Source organism: Molossus molossus, unplaced genomic scaffold (assembly GCF_014108415.1).
Source record: "Molossus molossus isolate mMolMol1 unplaced genomic scaffold, mMolMol1.p scaffold_m16_p_1, whole genome shotgun sequence".
NCBI classification, from domain to species: Eukaryota; Metazoa; Chordata; class Mammalia; order Chiroptera; family Molossidae; genus Molossus; species Molossus molossus.
Window position 1 is genome coordinate 230563291 of NW_023425344.1, and position 23945 is coordinate 230587235.

Genomic DNA, 23945 nt, shown 5'->3' on the forward strand with positions numbered 1-23945 from the left:
GCCTTTCTTACAGGTCTTTTAAAATCTCCTCTTTTACTGTCTTGGCAAAGCAGACCCACTGGCATGCTGGTGATAGTCCCATTTTGTTTCTCAGTTCCGGAAGGTGAGGTCAGAGTTGGAGCTGGAAAAAATCATTAGTTCTCCCATAGTCTCAGTGGGATGGTAGTGCCCTACCCGGCCCCTGTCACACGTGTGGGGACTATATTTGTTGTTTCAATAATGAGGGGGCATTGGTGGCATGTGGTAGGAAGGACAATGAGTGCTAAATGTGCTATCATGTAGGGGAGGGTCTCATGCAAAGATCTGTGTTGCTCAAAATGCCATTGGTGAGACCAAAGAGGAAGTGTTCTAGACCAATTTCTTTCTTGTACAAGAGGGGAAACTGAGGCCATAGAGTTTCCATGGAACTCAGCTAAGTCACACAGCTTCTTTATGGCAGCCCTGGAGACCCTCCCAATCTGTAGACCTGCCTAGGGAGGGCTGGAAAGGGTCTGGGATGAGCTAGTTAGTTTGTGGGGCTAAGCCTCAGGAGGAGCACAGGGATGGGACACAGCCGAGAGCCGAGGACAGTGGGTCCTCTTGTGGGGTAACCTCGCTGACTGTGACTTTAATGGAGGCATCTGAGGGTGCCTGGTGGGCACGCTGCTGGTGCTGGTGTTGGCAGGAGATGGGGGTGGGGCGGAAAGAGAGCCTGGATATACCAGTGTCCTAAACAATGACAGCAAGGACTGCAAGCTCCTCCCTGTGCCGTGAACTGTGCCGAGTGCTTTCCAGACATGGTTGCTCATGATCGTCACAGTGATCCTGAGAAAGTGTTGTACAAGTGGGGGGCAGATGTTTTGCAGGAAGGAGGCACAGGAAAGCTAACTTGCTCAGAATCCTGCAGTTAATGGGCGATAGAGAGGGGATTTGAGGCCAGGGCTTAGCTTGGGAGCATTGCTTTTGCAAACTCTGGTCCGCAGCCAGGGCACACGGGAGGCTCATGAATGAGATCCCGGGGATTCTGATATGACCAAAGTTTGAGAACCATTGTTTTAAAGGAAAGTGAGCTGGAAGGTGAAAGGTCTGGAAAGGTTCACTCTTAAGCACTGTTTTATACCCTATATACCTTAAGGGCGGTTGGGATGACTGGTCTCCTCTTTGTCTGAGCTCCCATGGCACCTGAGGGCGTGGGCTAGTAGAGCCATCCTCCTAATACTGTACAGTCAGCTGTTGACTGTCCCCCACATGCCCCTCATCGGCCACAGTGGGCTGCTGAAGGCCAGGCAGCGTCTTACCCGTTGAGAACTTACCATCATACGTGGCCACACCTGCCTTATTATATGTGTTCGGAGAACTTTGTTGTTAGATTCAGAGTTTCAGGAATGGAAAGGACCCAGAAGGTTGCCAAGGCTCTTGGTGTACCTAATTTTTGAGTCTCTCCTGTAAGAGTTTATTCAGATTTGGCTTGAACCCCTGCAGTGACGAGCAACGTTGCTCCTTTAACCATTCCATTCCGTCCTAACAGCACTGAGTGTTCGCCAGCTCTTAGTTATTCTGAGTCACTACGGCTTTTCTCCACCTGCATTCCTCCCAGCCCTTGGAGACACAGAATAGATCTAATTACACTCCCAGTGTTTGAAGACAGGGCTTTTGTCTTTAAGGATTTTCTTTTCTAAAGGCTAAAACATCTCCAGTTTCTTTGGGCATTCTATACAAGGGGGTTTTTTTTGTTTGTTTGTTTTGTTTTGTTGTTTTTTTTATCCAGGTCATTGTCCCCTGAAACATGACCCTTTTCTTTTTTTGCATTCTTTCCAAAGAAGGATGCCCACGTCACATACGGTATATGGCTATGTCCCAACCAGTTCATTACATTACAGGGTGGTTTTATTACTCTCCTTTTCTGGACTCCCTGTATCTATTAATGATGACAACAAGCACCTTCTTTTCTTTTTTCTTCTTTCAATGACTATAGAATTAAGTTGAACTCAATGGCACTGTAAAGTCTTTACTATCTTGTGTGCACGGGTCCTAGGCCATGCCCCCGTCCCCTTCCTGCCCTGTGCAATGGTTTATTTGACTTAGACATGGGGCCAGTCTTTGATTTTGTTCAATTCAGCCCTGGATTTTTAAAACCCAGCACACGCCACAAGCTATTAGGGTATTGTCCTTTCATCTGGCACATCAGGTGTCCCTTCCTGCGTCATGTGATTTGTGAATGAAGAGGTGTTTTAGAGAGTGCGTGACAAGCTGCAGGGCAAAGAGGACTTCCTTGGGAAGATTTTCCTAAAAGTCATAATTGCTGATCCTTTAATCCTTGGAGTGACAAGCAAGACTGCCTTCATCTCTCCTCCTTTTATGCTAGTCCCACGTGTGAAAACCCTGCTCCTCCTTCCCCTAAAGAGGTGAAATCGATTGGGAGATGCTGCCAACATTCTTTCCTCTGCAGCTGTGGTTACGCCATACAGAAACTGTTGGTGACTGTTTCTGTATGTTCCTGTCATAGGGAACAGGAAAAAATACTTGGACATCCTACAAAGGGCTTGGCAGTGAAGATGGAACACGGTGGCATCATGGAAGGGTAAACCCAGAGGCTGGGACCTGGGCAACACCTGCTTGGGAGAGTTGGCACCAGGCTTTTTTTCTGGAAACCATCATCCTCCTCCGTCCAACTATTCCATTCCATTCACCCCGGTACTGTGCGAGGATTGTGGAAGAGCGAAAATCACACATGTAAACAGTGACCTCCCTTAGTGTCAGCTCATGGTTGCTAGGAGGTGACTCACTGAAGTGTTCGTTAGTGCTTGCTTTTAATGGGTGATATTAGTTTGAACCATTTAAAATTGTCATTGTGTAGGTCAAAACCAGTCAAATATCAGAAGTTTCATGCCGTGAAACCCAATAGCTGTATGGCCTCTTTGGAGATCATCTTAGTTCATAGAGTCTTCGAGTTGGATTGGATTTTTGGTAGTTATCTTCAAAAGCCCACTCTGAATCTCTTCCGTGGACCCTCTGTTCTTGCAGTGTGTGCGTGTTTCTTTCTCTTGCAATTTTTAAAATGCTTGACCATAGCTCTCTTGTCCTTACTTGCTCCCTCTTTTTTGGTCTGTACATAGCGCTTCCTTCAGCCAGTCTGCACATGACATGCTTTGGACCCCTTACCATTCTGATTATTCTTTGGACACACCTCACCTGGTTCATGCCTCTCCTAATACATGGCACCATTCTCTGAACCAAAACCCTAGGTTGGGTACAGTCAGTGCTGAGAAGAGATGGGATTATTGGCTTCTTTTTATTTGGAGGATTTGCTTCAGTGCTTGAGTTTACCTGTGTCCCTTAAAATTAAATTTCTCTTTTGCCTGTTCACATCCTTTTGGACCCTGACTCTGATATCTAACAGATTACCAATTACTCCCAGCTTTAGTTCCTCACAACAAGACTGCATGCCATGAGTGTCCTCAGCCATCATTGGTCAAAAGGTTGAGCAAGCTCAGGCTCTGCTGTAAGCTACTGGTGAACCCCCGATAGAACCCCCAAAGTCCACAATGAAGGTTGGGACTTGCCCTGAGGCGTCACTCTGGAAGTAGGTGGAGATTCTGTTCAGATCCCACCTCTTCCCTTTAAGTGTTCTTCTCCTCAAGAGCACCCCATCCCCTGAGCCCTCCCTTCTGCCTGCAGTGGCCGACGTCCTACACCTGTGACCATGTGTCTCTGTCCTTCCCTTGCTCACATGCCCCTGGGCACGTTTTTATTGAAGAAAAACCTCTAGCTTGGCTTCCTGATGGTCTCACATAGGCCAGTGTCAGTGACGAGGAGCCTGAGTGTGTCTTGTGTTCAGATTTCCGCTGAAGGAGGAAGTGGCTTAAAAACCTCAAGAAATAGCCTAGGAAAGGAAACACTTCATGTTTCTCATAGAACCTGGGGATGGAAATCGAGGAGGGGAAGATGGTGGCCATTTACATGGCGCATTCCCCCAGGGTTTTTATATCGTACGTCAGGGATGAAGTTGAATTCATGTCCAGGAACTATTTTCTGCTCCCGAATTCTCTAAGACACGTGTCTTGCCTTCTCTACCAGCACTGAATTAGACGGAATAGCTAGTGTCATGGTTACCATCACAGCCTGGAGAGCCCATCTGTTGGCTGAGAATCCTCACTTCACCCCTTACTAAGTAGTGTGACTTTGGCTGTAGGCCTCGCTTTGCTTATCTGTAACGTCGAAATGATAGCAATGCCTACCCCGTAGAGCGACATTCACTGAGATGACACATAGCCATGCCTTGCCTATAGTACATACACAACGAACCTCACCTCCTGTTAGAATTCTGCCTTTCTGCCAAGGTAACAGAATTTCTTCTGTTTGAAGTGCTTAAAATGCTAAGATATATATTTCTTCTCCCCCCTTCTCTCTTTTCCCAATTCCGGGTCACCCTACAGAGTGGTCACTTGTGGCTTCTCTCTCCCGCCCACCCTCTGCCACCTTCACTAGCTCCTTAGTTCCTCTGGAGTGAATGTTTCCATTACCTTCTGATTTTACGTAATTACTCTTTTCAAAAGTCCTCGTGGCTTCATAAGAATTCAACGTTGGCACTTGCTGTAATTAGTGACATTTAATTCCTCTACTTCAGTACGGAGAAAGAGACGCTATATGTAGATTTACACGGGGATGAAGTGACCCTGCACGGGAATGAGAGAACAGCCGTGGCTGCGTTGCCTGCAGCACCACCGCTCGGACATCAGGGTCCCAGATCTGCATTCCTGGCCTGATATTTCTATTAAAGATTTTTATAAGTTGAAGCACAGGAACATTTGATTGGAGCTGCAATGCTGCCACTACATATGTAGCTTAATAAAGCCTGCAAAGTACATATTTGAATTTTAAAGACACAGGTGGTGGGTTATTTGCATTTTGAAAGGGTTCTTCCCTTTGCAGAAGGATCCGCTGCAGGGTTCCATTGAATATCCAACAGCTCTTACTGCATTTATCATACAATGTACTTTAACAAAATTTGATTTATATGCCACTCTTAAGGGGGTAACTGCCAAGTTCTAGCAAGCATGGGAGTTATTTGGGCAACCTGTTTCCAATTCCGATCTTCCCTCCAACTCGTCCCCAAGATTCTGATTCATGAGATTTGGGGTGAGGCCCAGGGTCTTCGCCGGTGATAAGCACCCTCATGTGGTTGATGTAGATGATCAATCAAATGCACTTTGGGAAATACTGCTGTAAAGAAACACATCTGTAGCACAGAAATGAGGCCCAACTGTAAGGCTTCTCCAGGGCTTTGACTACCCTCTGACTACCAAGTGTCCTGCTTACTCTTCATTTGGTACATTTTTGAAATGTCCATTTGGGTCAGACAAAGACTAATCTACCGCCACTCTTCTACTCACTCCTTCTCCCAGCTGCCAAACATCTTCACTCACGGGTATAAAATGTTTGTACTTTCATTTTTAAATGTATATGCATATACGCATAATCAGGGGCCACAGAATAGTGTGGGGAAGGCAGGAGGGGTGGGAGTGGGGAAGAGGGGGTCACTGGGGGAAAAATGGGGAACATCTGTAATACTTTCAACAATAAATATTAAAAGAATAAATTAAAAAACTAAATTTCCCCTAGCTTTATTGAGATACAGTTGACATATAACACTGTGTATGTTTAAGGTGTACAATGTGTTGATTTCATACATTTATATATTGTAAAATGATTACTACCATAGTACTAACCAACACCGCCATCCCACCCCATAATTACAATGTCTTTTTGTGGTGAGAACATTTAAGATCTACTCTCTTCGCAAGTTTCAAGTATACAGTACAGTATTATTCTTACATTTTAAGTCCTCTGTTTTACTTTTTTTTTTTATCCTCACCTGAGGACATTTTTCGATATTTTGTTCAGATAGAGTGGGAGGGAGAGAGAGAGAGAGAGAAAGAGAAACATTGACGTGAAAGGGACACATCGAGTGGCTTCCACCCGCACGACCCAACCAGGGCCGGGGACAAACTGCAACCGAGGTACGTGCCCTTAGCGGGAACCGAACCCGGGTCTCTCTGGACCGCAGGCCGACGCTTTAACAGCTGAACCAAACTGGCCAGGGCAACCTCTATTTTACTTTTAAGTGTCTCCTTAGATCTCCCTTTTTCTCATTTCTTAACATTTACTACCCTCCTGTGAATAGTCACCCACTGGAGTCACGCACCTATTCTGTTCCCGGTCCACCTGTCTGTCCCAGATGCTCTCCCTTAGTGCTCTTGATCTGGGTATTGAAGGCTTCGGCTTGGTCCTGAAATATCAGGCATTTGTGAAATGGTGATTTCTGCCAAAATTTCTCTCAGCCAAATCTAGGGCCCGTTGTTCTCTCTCTCTACTATTCCCTCCAAAAAAAAAAAAAAAGACCAAAAATTAATTTTTTTTAACAAAACAAATCATTGCTGTGGCGTGATTCCATTCCTCCATGAGTACTAACCCTAGGCCTCAAGAAATGAATGCCAGAAATATGCATTTAAAATATGATTATAGTTTAATAACCGTTGTTTAAGAAAACAGACTCCGTGACATTTATGGCACGTGTATTTATCTATGTATTTAATATATCATTGATCTTTTAAAAGTCAGTTGCTGGGCCCACATTTTGTCTGATTACTTTTCTAAATCGCTAGTGATCTCCAACAACATTGAGAAATTCCCATACTTCAGAGATTTTTCTCCTTTATGAATCCCTTATATCTCTAAATTTCACTGTGGGTAACGGTTCTCTGGGGTGATCTGGGTTTTGTCAGATATCTCCAGTAATGATAAAAACACAGAAATTGCAAATAATGGGTGCAGTTGGTTACGGGTTGGAAATTTTTATTTTTAATGGATTTATCAGAGCGCATGCTTCCCTTGAAGTATCGAGCTCTTAATAACCTTGTTTGACTTCCGTAAGAACATAGCCAGAGGTTGTGCTTTTTTATTTATTTATTTTTTTAATGGAGAGTGTGGTTTCTTCCTTAACCCATTCAGTGCTGGGCTAGACCTCCCTGACCAAAGGTGAGGGATTTTCTAGGAAAAAGAGGGGTGGTGGGGTTGTCAGTACAGCCCTTGCATGTGGGGACCGTTTGGAGTGTTCAGTATCATTCGGGTTTTGTAGAAAAGAATACTGTCTCTCGAAGGATACACACATTGGATGGTTATCTCTGGGTGGTGAGATTACAGGTCATTTTTTTCCTTTCTGAATTTTCCCAACTTTCTACAGTGACCATGTATTAGTATTAAAAGCAATTTAAAAGAAAGAAAGAAACCTACTTTGCCTGGCCTCTTGGGTCTCTTTCCCAAGAGACCTCATCGTTAACAGATTTATCCCAGCTCCTGCCTGTGGCAGAGAACAGGGTGGAAGGCCTCAGGGTGAGGCCCGAGCAGTTCAGCAAGCAGAAGCCTGTCTGGACTGGGCCGGCCTTTCTGACCCCAGGCAGGAAGGTGGGTAGTGCTCCTGCCTGCTCCTGGGTGTGTGTACCCTACCACCCCTTCCTCCACTCAAGAATTAAGAGACGATGGCATTGCATTCCGAATTCTAACTTTGTCTTCTTTTGTTCCCCCTTCTCCTTCCCTCTCCTACTCCCCCTTTCCCGGCTGTGTCTTCTCCTCCTCAAGGCCTCTCCCACCTCATGATGAGTGAACAAGGTAGGTGCGTTTTGCTTGTGGTGCTGCAGCTGCCCGAATCGCTTGCCTTCCTGCTCTGGCTGGTGGCTCAGACCCTCCTCATCGCTGGCAGGCCGTGCTCCTGTTCTCCTGGCCCGGGCCAGGCTGGCGGCAGCACCCCTGTGGCGGGGGCACCTTTCTCGATGCATCCTGGTCCCCACCCCCATCATCTCCTTGGCTTTGCCATTCTGCACATTTGTCATCAGGGCGCTGGCCCTGCAGGGCTGCCTCCGAGAGGGAAGCATGAAACAAGGCATGACGGTGTCGATAATGGGGGTGAATGAAGCTAATTTCAGAGCAACAGAGCGGTTAACTTCCTCCTGCTCCTCCCCACGCCCCATGCTGGGCTTGAGGGAGAGGAGCCGGGCTTCTCCCGAATTCCGTTTGCTTTCTGTCTCCCCTCCACCCTCACTGCCCTTTGTAATGACTTTCAGCCCCTCCTGGTGAAAGGCAGCCCTTGGGGGTGGACTGTTTTCCGTTTTGTATAAAAGCAAAAACCACCACGAGAACATGCTAATGTCCTCATGGCAGGATTCTAACTCATTATACACCCTGAAGAAAACGGCATATAAAGATCTGTAAATTCAGCATCTGCAACCTAAAATATTCAAATATGCAGGGAATGAACTGTGCAGGAAATTCAGCTCAGCTAAGCACAGGGTGGGCTGTGAATGAAGCCTTTTTCTCCTAAATAAAAAATTTTCCACATTATCAACCTAAATCAGGATTTGAGAACTAAGCCTACTTAAAATGGTCTTTTCTGTCACTGTCCAATTGTTACTATTGTGTTCCTTCTGAGCCGCGGGATGATGGCAAGATTGGGCTACCTGCCCCGCCCTGACGGGACAAGACTATATTTTGATTTCCTCTTTTGTGTTTTTTTTTTTCTTCAAAATACACCTGGGACTCAGTGCTTCTTTTGGAGGACCAAAGAAAAGTGGAAGAAAGGGGGTTTCCTTGTTCTCCTGTTCTTCTTGATCTTTTGAGGGGGTGGGGCAGCACTGAGGGGCTCCTTTCCCTCCCCCCGACTCCTTGCATTGGACCCCCCAGATAGTGTTGCCACCAAGGGGAGTCTCATCAGGTCCAGGAACCACCCAGGGCTGAGAAGATTTTGTTTATGGTGTCCAGGTAGCTACAGAGGTGGGCAGTTGAGGGCATCCTAACTTGATAAAGGCAGGCTAAGAAGGAAGCACACTTTTCCAATAGAAGTGTATCCTTCAGACCTGAGCCACGATCCATGATGTGGACTCCGGACATTGCAATGAAGATACTGTCTGGTACAGAGCTGATATCAAAGAGCAGAGCTGGAGGGAGGAGGTCAGGTGACCTTTCCAGTGTTAGATGGAGCCCTGGCAGAGGCTGGGATGAAGCCTCTCTATTCTTGTAGGTGAAGTTATCTGCTAACAGCAGGTAACTATGAAGTGGACATGAGTAGAGGAGGCACTGATGCCGACCTAGTGGCCAGGTAGTCTGGGAAAGTTAAGCACAACTGGATGAAGGGGGTGGACCTGAGCTCTATGAATTGCTGGAATGTGCCGGCCTGACTTTGACAACAAGCTACACTAGAAAAAGCAGGCCCTCAGAGTCCTGATGAGAAGACCCCCTGTAACATTCTCTCACCAGTGAACCCAGTTTTTACAGTGGCTTGGAGGTCTGGGTGCATCATATGGCCGGTGTCCTAGGATGGAGTCCAAGCAGATGGGACAGGCTGGTGGGGACTTCTTTAATCTTAATTAGGCTTGTTTTGGACCCACGGATGCAGCACAGGTGTTTCGGAGGGCTAAATCCCAAGGGTGCATGACAAGCAAGTGGAGAACTTCCATTGAATACCTTGCCCAGTTTTCCATTCACTGCTGAGCTTCTCCTGGGCACCCAGCTTGATGTGCACACGAGTGGAGAACTCAGACACACCCGTGTGTGCATTCCCTGGGCGTCAGGTCAGGCATCTCCTAGTAAAAGAGTCTTTAGGCAGTAAAACAGGGGCAGGCACAGATTTTACTGTGATTCCTCGTAGAGAGGTTTTCACACAAGGATGCAGAATTCTTCTGGGTGGTCAGTGCCACTGAGCTTTTCAGTTGCAACTTGGCAGCTTAATCTGTTTTTAAAGAAGGTCCTTTAGCTACATTCCTCCTCCTCTCATGTTTTTTTCTGTCCTTGCCCTTGTGATGATTACCTACAAATCCAATTCTACTTCCCACCTATAATCCTTCCTTCTCCTTATCCCATCAACACCAAAGAAAGAGATTTCTGTCTGGTTCCCACAGGATCTCCACACATTGTTTTTGATATCCATAACTATGTACATTGTGTGTGTCCCCCCATACATGTATGTCACAGTCTTGGTCCTCATGACTCATGTTGACGTTGGGAAAACACAGGAGAACTCGGGTTCTCTGAGACTTGCCCTCCCCAGTGGCAGTTGGCTCAGAGCGTGCCATCCCACACCCCGTGGCTGTGCAGTGCTTGTGCATGTGGCCCTGTTTCTAAGGATGGGGCGGGGACGCCGAGGGGGGGAAGCTTCACGCGACGCAGATGGGAGCCGCCTCGCAGGCTCTGCTCCGCTGCTGTGGCTTGTTGAAGCGTCACACGGTCAATGTGTTCTGTGCTGCTGTCGCTCCTGTCGTGGGGATGTGTTATGTGTGTTACACTTCTTTGTGTGTCTCAGTGTCCTGATCTTCTACTCTCCTGCTCTCTCCCTCTCTTGCCGCCTCCGCGGTGGACACCACGCTGCTTCTTCTTAACTGGACCCTCCACTTCATTTCTGTAGGTAGAAGTAAAGGTAGTGACCGTTTTATTTTTATTATTATAACAATCTGCCTTTGGAAATATTGATGCACCCAAGGGGAATGGATTCTGATGAATACAGTTCAGATTATAACTTAGTGCTTTTAACAACAACTGAAAAACAAACAAAAAAAACAACAACAACAAAAAACAAAGCCACCGCTATCATTTCTCTTTGGTGCGATTCACGTGCCATGGTTGGGGATGGTTCTGAGCTGGCCCACCTCCCGCTCAGTCCCGGAGGGGCCGTGTCCATCATGGCATGCTGCTTCCAGAAGGAATGGAAGACTGAAAGTGGTGCTGCGGTGTGGGGAAGATATATTTATTTTACTTAATGCAGGCTCTCCTACGGATCCCTCCCTATACACATATGGAGGGAACGGAGGTGTGAAATGACGTACTATTGTCTCTACTACTACTGAATTTGGGGATAACGTCAGTGAGGGAAGGATGATAGATCAGAAAGGGAAGAGGATTGGTGAATTGCTTGCCACATTATTTAATGTGAAACTTGAGGGATGTTGATTTTTTGCCTGTATTTTGGAGAGTGGAGATTTTCTGATGGGGGGTGGCGGGTGCGAATGGTGACTGGGGGGTGGAAGGACGCGGAATGGCAATGCATTCCATCCTAAGGAGCAAGTCGAGAGGTGATACTGGTTTGGACACAAAGTCCACCTTCGCCAGCAGGCGGGGACGTGGGGAAGGAGAGGCTGAGTGGTGGGCTGCTCGGGGCTCGGAGGTGCCTTTCAGGGCTCCCCCCCTTTGGGTAGCACAGCTCACTCCTCCGCTCCTAGTCAAAGCCGTCGGAGACCGAGCCCGGAGCACCTGGCTCGCCAGCTCAGCTCGGATTAGCTGCTCCGAACTTAAGGGCGTTAAATTATAAATATGCATCTGCCTCGGTTCTCCCCACTTGCTCCCTGACTCTCCGGCTCCCATCCCTGGGAGGCTGCGAGCTGCTGCTTCCTGCCCAGAGTGGCTCATAACAAATCGGAAATGTGAGTGCTGGCGTGAGGGTGTCGAAGAAGGGGGGCCTGGCAGGTTGTTGAAATGACGATTTGATGGCTAGTCTGTGGACTGGCCATCTCTCATTTGATTTTCGTGCTTTTGTGGATTTTTTAAAATGTTATGTGTGGTGACCTTGGAAGCCGCTCAGTCCCTTCACTTTGGGGTAAGACGACTGCTGTTCCTTTCATGCCGATCACCGGTGGGTCCCTTCTCAGAAACATGGCATGGGCACCCTGGCCCCATTATGAGCGCGGGACCTTTGAAAGGAGGTGGGAGGGGGGCTGAGGAAGAGCAGTAATGGCTGAAAGGGCACATCTGGCTGTAACCTCCCCTCCTCTCCTTCGCTCCGCCGGAGGCTGCCAGCGCTCTCCTTCCTCACAGGCAAAGCACCAACCTTTCTGAAGCCACGGCACTGTGTCCCCGTCCCTCCTCCCATGGCTTCTCGGAGAGTACATCGGTCAGTCTCCCTTCCTTCTCCCCCCAGTCCCCCCACCTCTCCCCTTTTATTTCTCTAGTCCCCTGAAACAGCCCATAAGATAGATGTGTCCCGGGGTTTCAGGCTTTGCATGTGGGTATCTTACTTCCTTTCTCCAGGCTCTGATTGTGTCCTATGTGCCGTGGACGGTGCCCTGGGCTGTAGACACCTCGTCCCACTCAGTCCTCACAACCGCTCTGTGAGGCCGGTGATCGGGTCAGCCTTGCCTTATGGATAAGTGGAACAAGGCTGAGACAGGGAGGAACTGAAGTCAGATGGCTGCTAATGGAAATGAAACCCAGAATCCGAGCCCTAACCACGACCCTCTCTTGGATCCAAGGATGACCTCCTGGGCACTGAGCTATCTCAAGGTCTAGCCTGCCACTCTGCATTCTCAGTAACACACGTCCATCTAAATGTCCCACCAGTACTGTCACCTCGGCATATCTCCAGTCAACCCTCTCACCATCTGGCCACGAACTCACTTCCCTGCTTTTGTTCCTGGTGGCCCCGTCCCCCGTATCACGAGTGGAAACCGGAAATGGCTTTCCCTCCTTCCCCTTCCCAGACTCCCTCGTTCCTGGTGAGCAGTTGAGAGAGCTGTTGAGATTCTCCCATGAATGTCTCTTGCATCTCTACTGTCAACACTCTAGTTCAGGTCCCAGTGAGCCCTTAGTAGACTATGGCCCTGGCCTCTTCATGTCCTGTGTCTGTTCTCGTCCATCCTGTCCGGTCACAGAACCGCTTAGCTCTGCCGTCCACCAAGTGGAGAGCGGGGTCAGCTATCTCGATTTCAAAGCCATCCCTGACACGGCCCTGTGTGCTTGTCACTGCCTCTCCTGTTACTCTCGGCTGCCAAATAGGATGCCAAGATAACGCGCTGGGCCTTCCCTGTCTCCCAGCTTTTCTTACTCTGTTTTTCTCTTGCAACAGCCCCTTTTATCTGCCCAATGAAATCATAGGTAGTTTCACTTCGTGGTTGATACTATCCTTGAATGCTCCATTCAGAGTTGAGCTCTCTCTCCGTGTTTCTTCTATTAAAATTCTTTGCGAATTGGCCCTGGCAGTTTTTCTCAGTGGTTAGAGCATGGGTCCATGGACCAGAGAGTCCCCGGTTCGGTTCCCACTAAGGGCACATACCTCGGTTGCAGTTTGTCCCCAGCCCCGGTAGGAATTGTGTGGGTGGCAACCAGTTGATGTATCTCTCTCGCATTGGTGTTTCTCTCTCTTCCTCCCTCTCTCCCTCCCACCCTACCTGAAGATAAATGCAAAAATGTCCTCGGGTGAGGATAAAAAAAAAAGTTATTTGGGGATTGGGCCACGCCTTCTTCTAGTTGGCAAGAAGACAAACGTCTTTGTCTGTTAATGTCCAGATGTACCAGCACAGGAGGTTGCGTGAGGAAGGGACTCAGAGTCCCTAATCCTTCTTATTCTGCTGTCGCTCTTCTTTCCCTAAAAGTGAAAATATACAGCAAAATTAAAATGAAATCGGATTGTGTCGCTCATCTGTTCAAAAGCTTTTGATGCATTCTCCTTGTGTAGTTGTCCGCGTGCCTCCCTGGCTTTATTTTCTACACTGTCACAGCCCACTCAGCACTGTCGCCACCTCTGCCTGCTCCCCTGTCTCCTAAAGGCAGCCACTCTCTCTCCTGAATCCTCACCATGGGCTCCCGCCGTCTGTCTTTTGTCCACGCTCTGCCTTTCTTGAATGGCCCTGACTACCCTGCTTTCCCTTATCATCTTCCAGACCCAAGCCTGCTAGGTCTGCCAGACTTTGTGCTGCTGTTTTGAAGAACCTATGCCAAGCTGTCTTAAAGCAGCTTACGCATGTGTTTCAGTGCCCCCACCTCCCTAAAGGACAGAGGCCGTGTCTTGGTCATCTTGGTCATCTGTACTCCACTTAGTTCAGTACTTTGTCCAGGGTTGTACACCAACTTCTGCCTCTTGTCACCACCCTCATCACCCCAACCGAGTGAGCAAAGGAGCCCCCAGGGGTCATGGAGTGAGGCAAGATGTCTGGCTCCAGCCCCTCCTCACCCAGGCCTCCCTTGGCCTGTGTGTACAAGTGACAGAGAGAAATGGTCACCAATTACACCAGGATAAAAGTGGGAAAGGTCCTCGGATTTATTCTTAGGAGCTTGTCAGAGAAAAGATTGCCTCAGGTTCTGTGGTTCTCGAAGGCTGAGTGATGGAGCGGTGAACTTGTCTTGGAAAGAATAGCGGAGTCAGCAGGAAGTTTAGGCTGTCATGATAACCACAACATTGAGGAGACCAGTGGGTTGCACTGAGCCGAAAGTAAATGTGACTTCATCCACAAGTGGCAGACCAAAGGAATTATTCAGCATCAAGCCGTGGTCAGCTCTTTGTACCTGACTTTAACAGCCTGTGTCTAGGTGTTCAGAGTGTGTTTTGGTCACCATTCCCCCCTGTTCTGGTTAATTTGGGGACTGTCCATTCTGGGTTAGGTTAGCACATACTTTCCCTTGAAACTGAACTTGAAGTACATGTTGCAGACTCAAATGCCTACAGGGGCCTGATAGGTATTATCAAGGAGCAGATCCCATCCTAAGAAAAATATTAGTGTAGAGACAATAGGGAGTAGTGGGAACTGTGGCCAAGTTGAGAGCAGAGGTCCTGCCAAGGGCGGCAGCCTCTACTCTGCTCCAGATGATTGTTGCCACACAGGATGCATGCCTCACGCTGCCAGATCCTTAGAGATGCCAGGGGTGGATTTTATAAAAATGTCAGCTCATAGCATCTTTCTGTGTCTGTATGCATGTATAAACACACACACACACACACATGCGCGCGCGCGGTTTGGCTCTTGAACCACAGATTTTTGACCTTTGGCTTGAGGAGAAAGGAGACATAAAATATTCATCCAAAATTTCTTGCTGAATGTCAATAGTGGAGGTAACCACTGGCAGCATGCTTGTCCTGGTATTAATGCCAGGGAGCCTGATCCGTGTGTTGGTGAAGTCGGTTTTGTAAAGCAGGGGAGGGTATGGGAATGTTGAGAATGACCAGCCACAAAGGTAACTGACACTTTCAACAATTGCCCAGAACTGGCACAATCTTGAAATGGCCAGAGTGGCTGGGGGCACTCCATTCCTGTTTCCTTTTGCTCTACAGAGCTCTTCATTCACTGGGCTATGTTGAACCCGAGATCCACTCTAACCCCCCAGAATTTAGAAACTCCTTGTGATTTATTTATACGTATTTTTTCCCCATGTAGATTTGACCATTGGCTGTCCATACTGAACTAGTCAACATTGGACATACTGGAAAGAGATAATCAAGCTACATGAACTGGAACATGATTTCATGTAGATTGTATTTTGCTGGTAATGACATTTAAAAAGCTGATTTGAGGAGTTGAGGCCCCTCTTGTCCCTGCTAAGATTTGAGAGCCCTGCAAATAAGTTACTGCTTTGATAGCCAACTGTTTATGCAAATTAGTAAATGCAATGCCAGCTACTAATTATGAAAATAAACTCATCTGTGCTCTATAAATATCTAATTATAATAAAATAGGGGCAATATTACATTTCCATCTCTTGCCTCATCTGTTTCTCATCCACCGCTGGTTTGTCCTCTTGACAATAAATAAAATCACTTTGTTTTTAAAAGAAGCTGTTTTCCATGCCCTCCCCCACCTTCTAATGTTTTAAAAGTCTGTAGGGGGAAAATAGATTTATTTTAAACATAAGTATAATTGCCTGGTTTTAGCAACTCTGTGTTTCTGACAGTGATGTCTCTAAGCTGGTGCTTTAAAAATATGAAAAGTGCTCTTTCTCCTTTTCCTTGTTTAGAAATTTCTATTGGACACCAAAGATATATATTTTTAGAACAGTTGTTTCTTGGAACATTTAAAAAAATGTGTGAATGTGACTGGTAGATTGATTAGTAAATTGTACTATGGATCAATGGATGTTTCAATTAAATTCTAATGGACAATACATACAGGAAAATATTTCTCAGGTTTCTAAGCACCACATTTATTTTCAACTCAGTTATCATTTGGATTTATTGATCATGCACAGATCTTATGTATGTATGTATGTGTGTATGTATATCTATGCATCAATATCATAAAACACTTTCTTCTCGAAGGTGAATGAATAGTGATCTACTTGTGCAAACTCTTAGGGGATATATGATTTTCAATTATTGATTTCTTTAAAAAATTTTTTTATTGATTTTTTAGAGAGAGAGAGAGAGACATTGATGTGAAGGAGAAACATCTATGGCCTGCCTCCTGCACGCCCCCTACTGGGGATTGAGCCTGCAACCCGGCCATGTGCCCTGACTGGGAATCAAACAGACCTCTCAGTCCATGGGACAACGTTCAATCCACTGAGCCACACCGGCCTGGCCCCACTGTATATTTCTATGTACACATACAAACTTTGATAGCACTGACAGGTGAAGGATGTTTTGAATTAAATTGTATTATCTTTATGACACATCTCATTTATGAAGAATTAAAAACATTAGCATGATGGAAAAGTATTTAATAAGAGAACAAGCCAAGTGCATTTCCTTATGTTCTTAGGCTTGTATACACCATGGTCTGTTTCTCAGGCACGCAGGGTGGTGCATGTGTATCTAGGTATAGGTAGAGTTTGTCCACATACATAGTAATAGGTTTATATTGGCTGAATATGTTTTCACATGTGGCTTGGAAAGAATACAGTCCAGGGTGCTATGCATCTGAATTTAGCAGATTGTTGGCTTTAACACTTGAAAGCAATGTTTATTCGGCATTCAACACAGGTGGACAGAGCCAAGTGCTAGGTGCTCAGAACACAGGGCTGACCAAGCAATTATGGGACCGGCCCTCTAACACCTCGCTGAGTCCACAGGAGTCCGAAAATGGCTTTCAAATGTACTAACCACCTCTCCTTCTAAAGTCTTAGATAAATTCTGTTTTCAACTTATTAGCATGTGTGCAGTTTTAAAGTTAATTTTATTAATTTATTTTTAAGGGAAAATGTTAGGTAATAATTCAGTTAGTCAAATCACCCACCCCATGAATTCTCAGAATGAGAAAAGAGACTATGCTTTGTGTGTGAACATACTGGGGGTTTATTTATTTATTTGTTTATTGAGAGCTAGCACACATTTTATAAAGTATATAAAGCCCACACTTGTAAGCATGAAGCTTAAATATTTTTAACCCATATATATCCATGTATCCAGATTGAGGTATAGAGTGCATCCATCACCCTCAGTAGGTTCTGCCATGTTCCTTTCTGCCATTTATTTTCGATAAATACATTTATCCTCCCCACTCCCTGCAAAACTGTGTGTATCCATGTAGTAATCAGCAGGCAGACTCCAGATTTTTAAAATTTTCATTTGGTAGAACTAACTTCAAAAGAGAAGAAAGAATGGTGGTTTTCACATGTATGAATAGAGGCAAAAATGTTGCCCTTTGGTGAGGTGGCGCTTTGCCCTGTTTCTGAAGATGCTTAGGTTCCCCTCTGCACAAAGAGAATATCTAACTGATATCATTGGGTTTTCCTCTCTTTTTTCCTAAGGCATTTAGTGGCAAGTAGAACAGCGGAGGTAGCGAAGAGCATATGCTTTATAAAAAGCCAGACTAATAACACTTTTTGATGGACGTCTGATTTTAAAAGTGCCGCATTTTCATTAAAATTTACATGTGAAGTAAGGGCAGGCGTGATGACATGAAAGCTAATGCAACGTCCACATCTTGACATAATCACAATCACCAGAAACTGGAGATCCCAGATGGCAGCTTGGCCTTTGCCATCCTTTTAATAAGCTACTAACTGCTAATTATTTCACTCTTTTGGGCAAGTTAATTTACTGTTGACTCTTAAAGAGATACTGCTCTTTTTTTTCCCTGGCGCCACAAAAAGCAGAGCCCTTTCACCTGGAGCTGTGACAAATGCTTCTGTGCAGGTTGGAAGCCATCCAGCCGATTGTAACAACGGCAGCAAGTATTGGGGTGGAACTGTGGCTTAATAAACTGTGGGTTTTTGTTTTTGTTTTTGTTTTTTTTTGATTCTTTGAGTATAGAAAAACTTAAAGAATTCATTTGGCTATGGATTGCATGTGTGTGTGTGTGTGTGTAAGTGTGTAAGAGCAATAGATCAATACAGGGAGAAGATTTGAAATTTGGTGCCTATTTAAGAGTGAAAGAACAGCTGCCTTTGAAATGGTTGCTAATTCTGACAATTAACGCTGTTTTGTGAGTGTGTGATTTTCTGTGACAGCGGTTGGGAGGGATGACGGTGTGTGACAGCTCATTCCCTGGGCTCTGTGGTGATGCCGTAAAGACCGGACTGAAAGAGAACATGTTCAGGAGCCCTTTGAGGAGAAGGCCTGCAAAACATGCTCCTTGTCTGTGCTTTGAGTTCCCTGGGATGAGGACACAGGTTATTGAGTGATGTGCCAGTGGGCTTGGCTGCATCAGGAGTGAGTGTTTGGAAGAGAACCTTGTTTGCAGTGAGCTGTCTGACGATCAAAATATTTACTTAAAGATAAGCTAATGACTGTGCCTTGCGAATGCCCGCAGATCCATTACTGAAATAAGAGTCAATACATTGGCTTGATAGTATCCAAAAATAAATAGCAAACCTCAAATACTAGTGTGTGTGTGTGTGTGTGTTACACTTCTCCCAGAACAAGATAAAATGTATATCAAACAACAAAGGTAGGGAAAACTCTCATCCCATTTTCTTGAAATAGTTAAACAAAACTAAGCATTGCTACTGTGAACAGTTACTCCTTGACGCTGCTGCTAAAGGTTGCTCACTGGCTGAAACTATGCATTGAAAAACACATTCTCCAATTATTGGTGATATTGCTGAACATGAACTTGATAACGTGAGTTTTATAGTCCAATATAATATCTTGTGCGTTAGGCAGTTGACGGGAGGGCTGTGGAACTCAAATGCTAACCCTTTGCTTATTATTCAAGTCGAGAGGAACTGGAGACATTTTAAGTGTTATATTTCTTTAAAACTAATGTATCATCTGGTTTCAAAATAGCCCCAAGGAAAAATGTGAGTGAGTGTGAATTTAGAGGAGTTTCGTCATCTTTCAGAATCTCATGTCAGATAGCATGTTCATCCAGACAGCCATCTTCTGAGAGATTTTTGAGAAATGCTAATAATGTTTCAAGAAAAAAAAAAGTACTGGGAAAAGTAAGTTCTCAAAACACAAGTTTGAAACAAAATTAAACACGTGTTTTTGACTACAGGACTTCTCAGAACCTTTGTTATGACAATGCAAATAATGAATCTCTAAGAAAGAAAATGTCGTTTTCAAATTTACCCAAATTCATTTGGCGCAAAATCTTTTATTTCTTTTTAAATATCCTGTATAGCTGGAATTAAAACTAGTGTTCAGTTGAGAAATTTTGGACAATATAATTCTGAAGTCTTTTCCAAGTTTAATATAAGTCCTAATGTCTGTAGAATTTGAAAGAGGCTTTGGGATTGGCTTCGCTCAAGAATCCTTTTAATTGCATTTTCTGTTTTGATTGGGAGTAGTTTTTCAGATGGGTTAGTTCAATAGGAAAATTACCGCTTCCTGGTAAAATGCATAACACAGATGTTAAAAGAACTGCAGTTTTAAAGACACTAGTCTTGTTAAAACACTTCCAGTTTGTATTACCTAAGTACTTAGATGAACATCCCATGCAGTACGTGTAAACGATGCTTCTGAAAATGGCCTGCGGAATTCTAGGAAGAGCTGATCTCAGCACAAGATGAGCAAAGTACTAGGAAGTTGAAGTCTTATTTGCTTAGAATTTTGGAGCAGGTTAACCGTCATTGTGATTACTTCTCCACTGTATATCTAAGGTCATTCATTCTATCACTCTGGGAGTTTGGCTATCAACGGCTTTTCTTCCAGACAGTGAACATGTAGGTGAAATAAATTCTTCCTGGTAAGAATTACTTGTGCTTTCTTTAGACATCATTGGCTCAGCTAAGGATTTTGTGGGCTCTCTCTTGGCAAGGCTGAGGACTTTGCGCTGTTTCTGTGCTGTCCGTTCAGTATGAAGTGGTGGTCACTGAGCCATCTGTAGTAGACCATTTGCCTGCGGCTATTTATCTGGTCTGTGGAGATGCAGTTTGCTGAGCCAGCCGTACTCTCCTTCATCTTCCCAAGTGACCAATAATGCTCATTTACAAATGCCTCGGCCAGAATTGTTGCAGGTGAGGTTCCCAGTTCTAAACTGATTGATCCATGTGGCGGTGGAGCCTGGGAACCAGATATCCAGGTGTGGATTACTCTAGCGCAAGGTCAGCGCTGGGCCACGGTAAGACCGCTGAGATAAATGTCAGAGGCGTAGTTCGGGGTGCATGGTAGATGAGAGCCCCGACATTAGTGCCCAACACTTACCAGCTATGCAACCTTGTTAAGCCTCATTATCCTAACAAGTAAAATGGTAACAGTAGTACTGCCACTTCGCAGAGCTGCTGGGAGGTACTATTGAGACGATGTATATAAAAGGCTTACATTAGAGCTTGGATCTAATATAAGTAAACATTACTTATCATCATCATAAATGCATCTTGTCCATATCACCAGCAGTCTGGGAACTTTGAACAAACGAAATTTTTTTTGCCCTTCCATGTCTTTACCTGTGAAATGCCTATGTGGGTAGGTTTGTTCTGGGTAATAATTGATATCATGCCGGTGAATGTGCTGTGCAAATTAAAATGGCACCATACAACACTAAGGAATGAGTGGTCCATGACAATATAAGCTCCATAAAATCAGGGGCGACATCTGTGTTATTCACCATGGTATCTCCAGTGCCCACAGCAGTGCCTGCCTCAGAGTGGAAACGACTCAGTAAATACTTGTTGAATGGGCACTAGGAACCACTGAGCTAATAACTCTTAGCAGAGTTCAGTAACATCGACAGCCAGAGTCTCCCCCAAATCCCATTACACTTTGAGTAGAAAGGCTTTGGACACCTCTATTGCAAGAGGGAACAATTGACCCCTTCCTTTAGGGCCTCCCACAATAACCAAAAGTAATCCTGATAAAACCCTGTTTGTTCTTTAGGCCTTTGATGGATGTCTTTGCGCTTTTTATGTGCACAGAGAGCTCTGGGATTTCCTTATATTACTTGATGAAACCATATGAACCATGCAGACAACAAAAATGTTGAACTCAGAGTTATTATTATTATTTTTTAATGCTGGTTGCTTCCCCAAACCTTAGCAGCATATAATTTCAAAGCTTAAAGGGAATTTAGTATCCCTTTAGTCCACCCCACCTAACTTTGTGGATGACAAAGCAGAGAAGAGAGCATAGCAGGGTTTATCGCTACACCGATACTTTGTAGCAATGTTGGGGGTTGGACCTAGACCTTCTAATGCCATTTTCTTTTCTCTCCCACCAAGTCGCCTCTAAGACCGCAATTAAGTTGTCTTAGTTATTTTCACAGGGAGAGTAACATTTGTTATAGATCATCCACAGGCTGCTGAGATCGTGACAGATAAAGATTCTGGAAATATTAGAGTTCGAGCATTCTGGACAAGGTTGTCTCTTACGTAACCTGACTGTCCTGAGAAACGGCTCCAACCCCGGCTTTGAGGTTGTCAGGAAGCTGCTCTGACCTTCCGGACTGTGTCATACTTTGTGTCATTTCTGGACTCCCCTGTCCACTGCTTTGTCTTGGCTGAAGTCAGATGGTGACACCAGTAGACTTTAAAAAGCTGTAACGTGCCCTGATCGGTTTGGCTCAGCAGTTAGAGCATTGGCCTGCGGACCAATGAGCCCCAGGTTCAATTCCAGCCAAGGGCATGTTCCTCGGTTGTGGTTTGTCCCTGGCCCTGGTTGGGGTTGTGCGGGAGACAACCAGTCAATGTGTCTCTCTCATGTCGATATTTTTCTGTCTCTCCCACTCTCTCTACATGAAGATAAATAGAAAAATATCCCCAGGTGAGGATTAAAAAAAAAAAGTTGTAACACTTTTTATTCTTTTTTCTTTTTACTGTCCCATGTTGACAGTTTGTAACAGAGTGAGTGTCTGTGAAGAAATGCACTTGGGACTGATTTTCAGACCATTGCTTAGTAGTTTCCCCACTTTTTTTCTTCCTTTAAGAATCGTTTACTAATTGTATTTACACATTTTTAACTAAAACAGAAAGTTCATTTCTCTCTCAAGTAAGAATATAAAGTGGATCTTGAAGCCAATGTTACTGTGTTTTTGTTTGCTTGCTTGTTTGCTTTGGTTTTCTTTTAAAAATAAATTTGTTCCTTCAGGATTTGCCCTGGGTCTGATGGTTTAAATTCAGTGCCCTTTCATTATGCCCCTTTGGGGGATGTTGATCAGCCATAAAATCAGTTCTTAAATTGTTGCAGAATAGCCTTCCTTCAGACTGTTTTGATCACAAGGGCTCTCGAGTGTCAAAGTCATTTGGAGAACTAGATAGATAAATGCAGGAGCACTAAGGTTTTTTTTTTCTGGAGTAGAATAAAATCTGTTTTCTACTGTGTGCTCAGCTTTGATCATGATTTGTTAAAAGGAAAAAAAGAGAAAGGCAATGATATTAAATATTTACAAGAGTGATTTAGTTGTATTATCTTGTGCTCTGCATCTCTGTGTAACAGTGAAATCAGCTACTGTTGAAATAAACGCCGTTAAACCAGTGGTAGTGTGAAGGTCACCGCCTAGGCAAGGTTAAAGTAATTTGTGGAGAGTAATGATTTTTGTCAACTTTCCAGATCCCTTCCCGTTTTTGTCGGCTTCCCTCCAAAAATAATAGGAAAAAAAAATACATTTGAGGATTCATGGGCTCACTCTCTCCCGCATCCTTCATGCCCTTTCTGGCCAACTGGGTAGCTGGAAGCCTTTTATGCATTTTTGTTTCATCCATTTAGTGGCGAGAGGCAGGACTGCTGTCCCTGGAGGTGAGCGGCTGCGTCTCTGTTTGCTGGCCCTTCCGTAGGCTCTGCAGTTTGCTTTGGAGGTGAGGTCCAGTGCCTCTTCTTTCTTAGAAATGGTTTATCTCGTCTGAAATGATTCTTCAATTGCTCTCCCGCTTCCTCCTCTGCCCAAAGCGAAGATTTTTTATTTTAAACTTTATTTCCTATATCACTTTAAAGACATCTCTGAATGATTGCGTGACATTCCCCCCAGTTTCACAGACAAGAACGCAGAAGTTCAAGGTTACAAAACCAGCTCCCGAACTCGTAACAGAACCAAGATCAGCTTGGTTTTGCCTGCCCTCAAACCTAGACCGATTCTACATGACATACCATCACCTCAGTTACTTAATTGCACCTCCATTTGCTCTTCTGTAAAATGGGGGTAATAATACATTATTATAGTAAGTTCTTAATAAGGCATATAGATAATATCACATATAACATTGTAAATAATACATTCGTTTACTTGTGGTAAAATTGAGAAGTAAATGAACTAATGCATGTTAAGTGCATAACAAGATGTCTGGCTTTCGCTATAATTTTAATAAATAATATCTTCCCTCCTCTCTTGACAGTAACACAGTATAACTGAATTTAATAAGCAATGAACACAAGGGATACACAAAATGAATAAAAATCCGTTTTTGTTCTTAAGCAGAGCTCACAGTACAGTAGGAGGAAAACACCTATATAACGAATTCCAGAAGCTATTAATACAGTTCTTTTCTTGTCTTGGGCTTTGTCTGTACCAAGTGCTTCTTAAAATGTGAGAGCCTTTTTCTGGAGATAAGTAGTTTCCTGTGGGGTTGCTGTGGCAGCCACACGTGGCTTGTTTCCTCACTAGTCCGTGTTGACTTAGTGCTAAAGCCCAGAGTGGGCTAGGAGGCAGGATAAGACCGAGTATAGGCTAACTGCCATGACCAGCAAGTCCCAAGTCCCAGGGCTGAACACTAACAACTGTTTCTCACTCACATCACTGTTCACAGTGCAGATAGGGAGGGATCTCTGCTCCACATTGTCATCGAGGCACCTTCCATCCTGTGGCTTTGTCATTGTCTAGAACCTAGTCCTTTACTCAAGTGGCCAGGGT

At 44.9% G+C, this 23945-nt stretch overlaps 1 protein-coding gene across 3 annotated transcripts in view; it reads left to right on the top strand.

Annotated features, from left to right (window-relative positions):
- The window catches only part of NRXN3 (neurexin 3), a 1496329-nt gene that overhangs the window by 38286 nt on the left and 1434098 nt on the right, over positions 1–23945 (top strand). For 2 of the 3 annotated variants that reach the window (XM_036267616.1, XM_036267617.1), the window contains exon 3: positions 7618–7647. In XM_036267616.1, coding sequence (XP_036123509.1) covers positions 7618–7647 — 30 coding nt within the window. Of the gene's footprint in view, positions 1–7617; positions 7648–10432; positions 10445–23945 lie in introns of all 3 variants that reach the window. The other variant, XM_036267618.1, reaches the window with a different exon arrangement.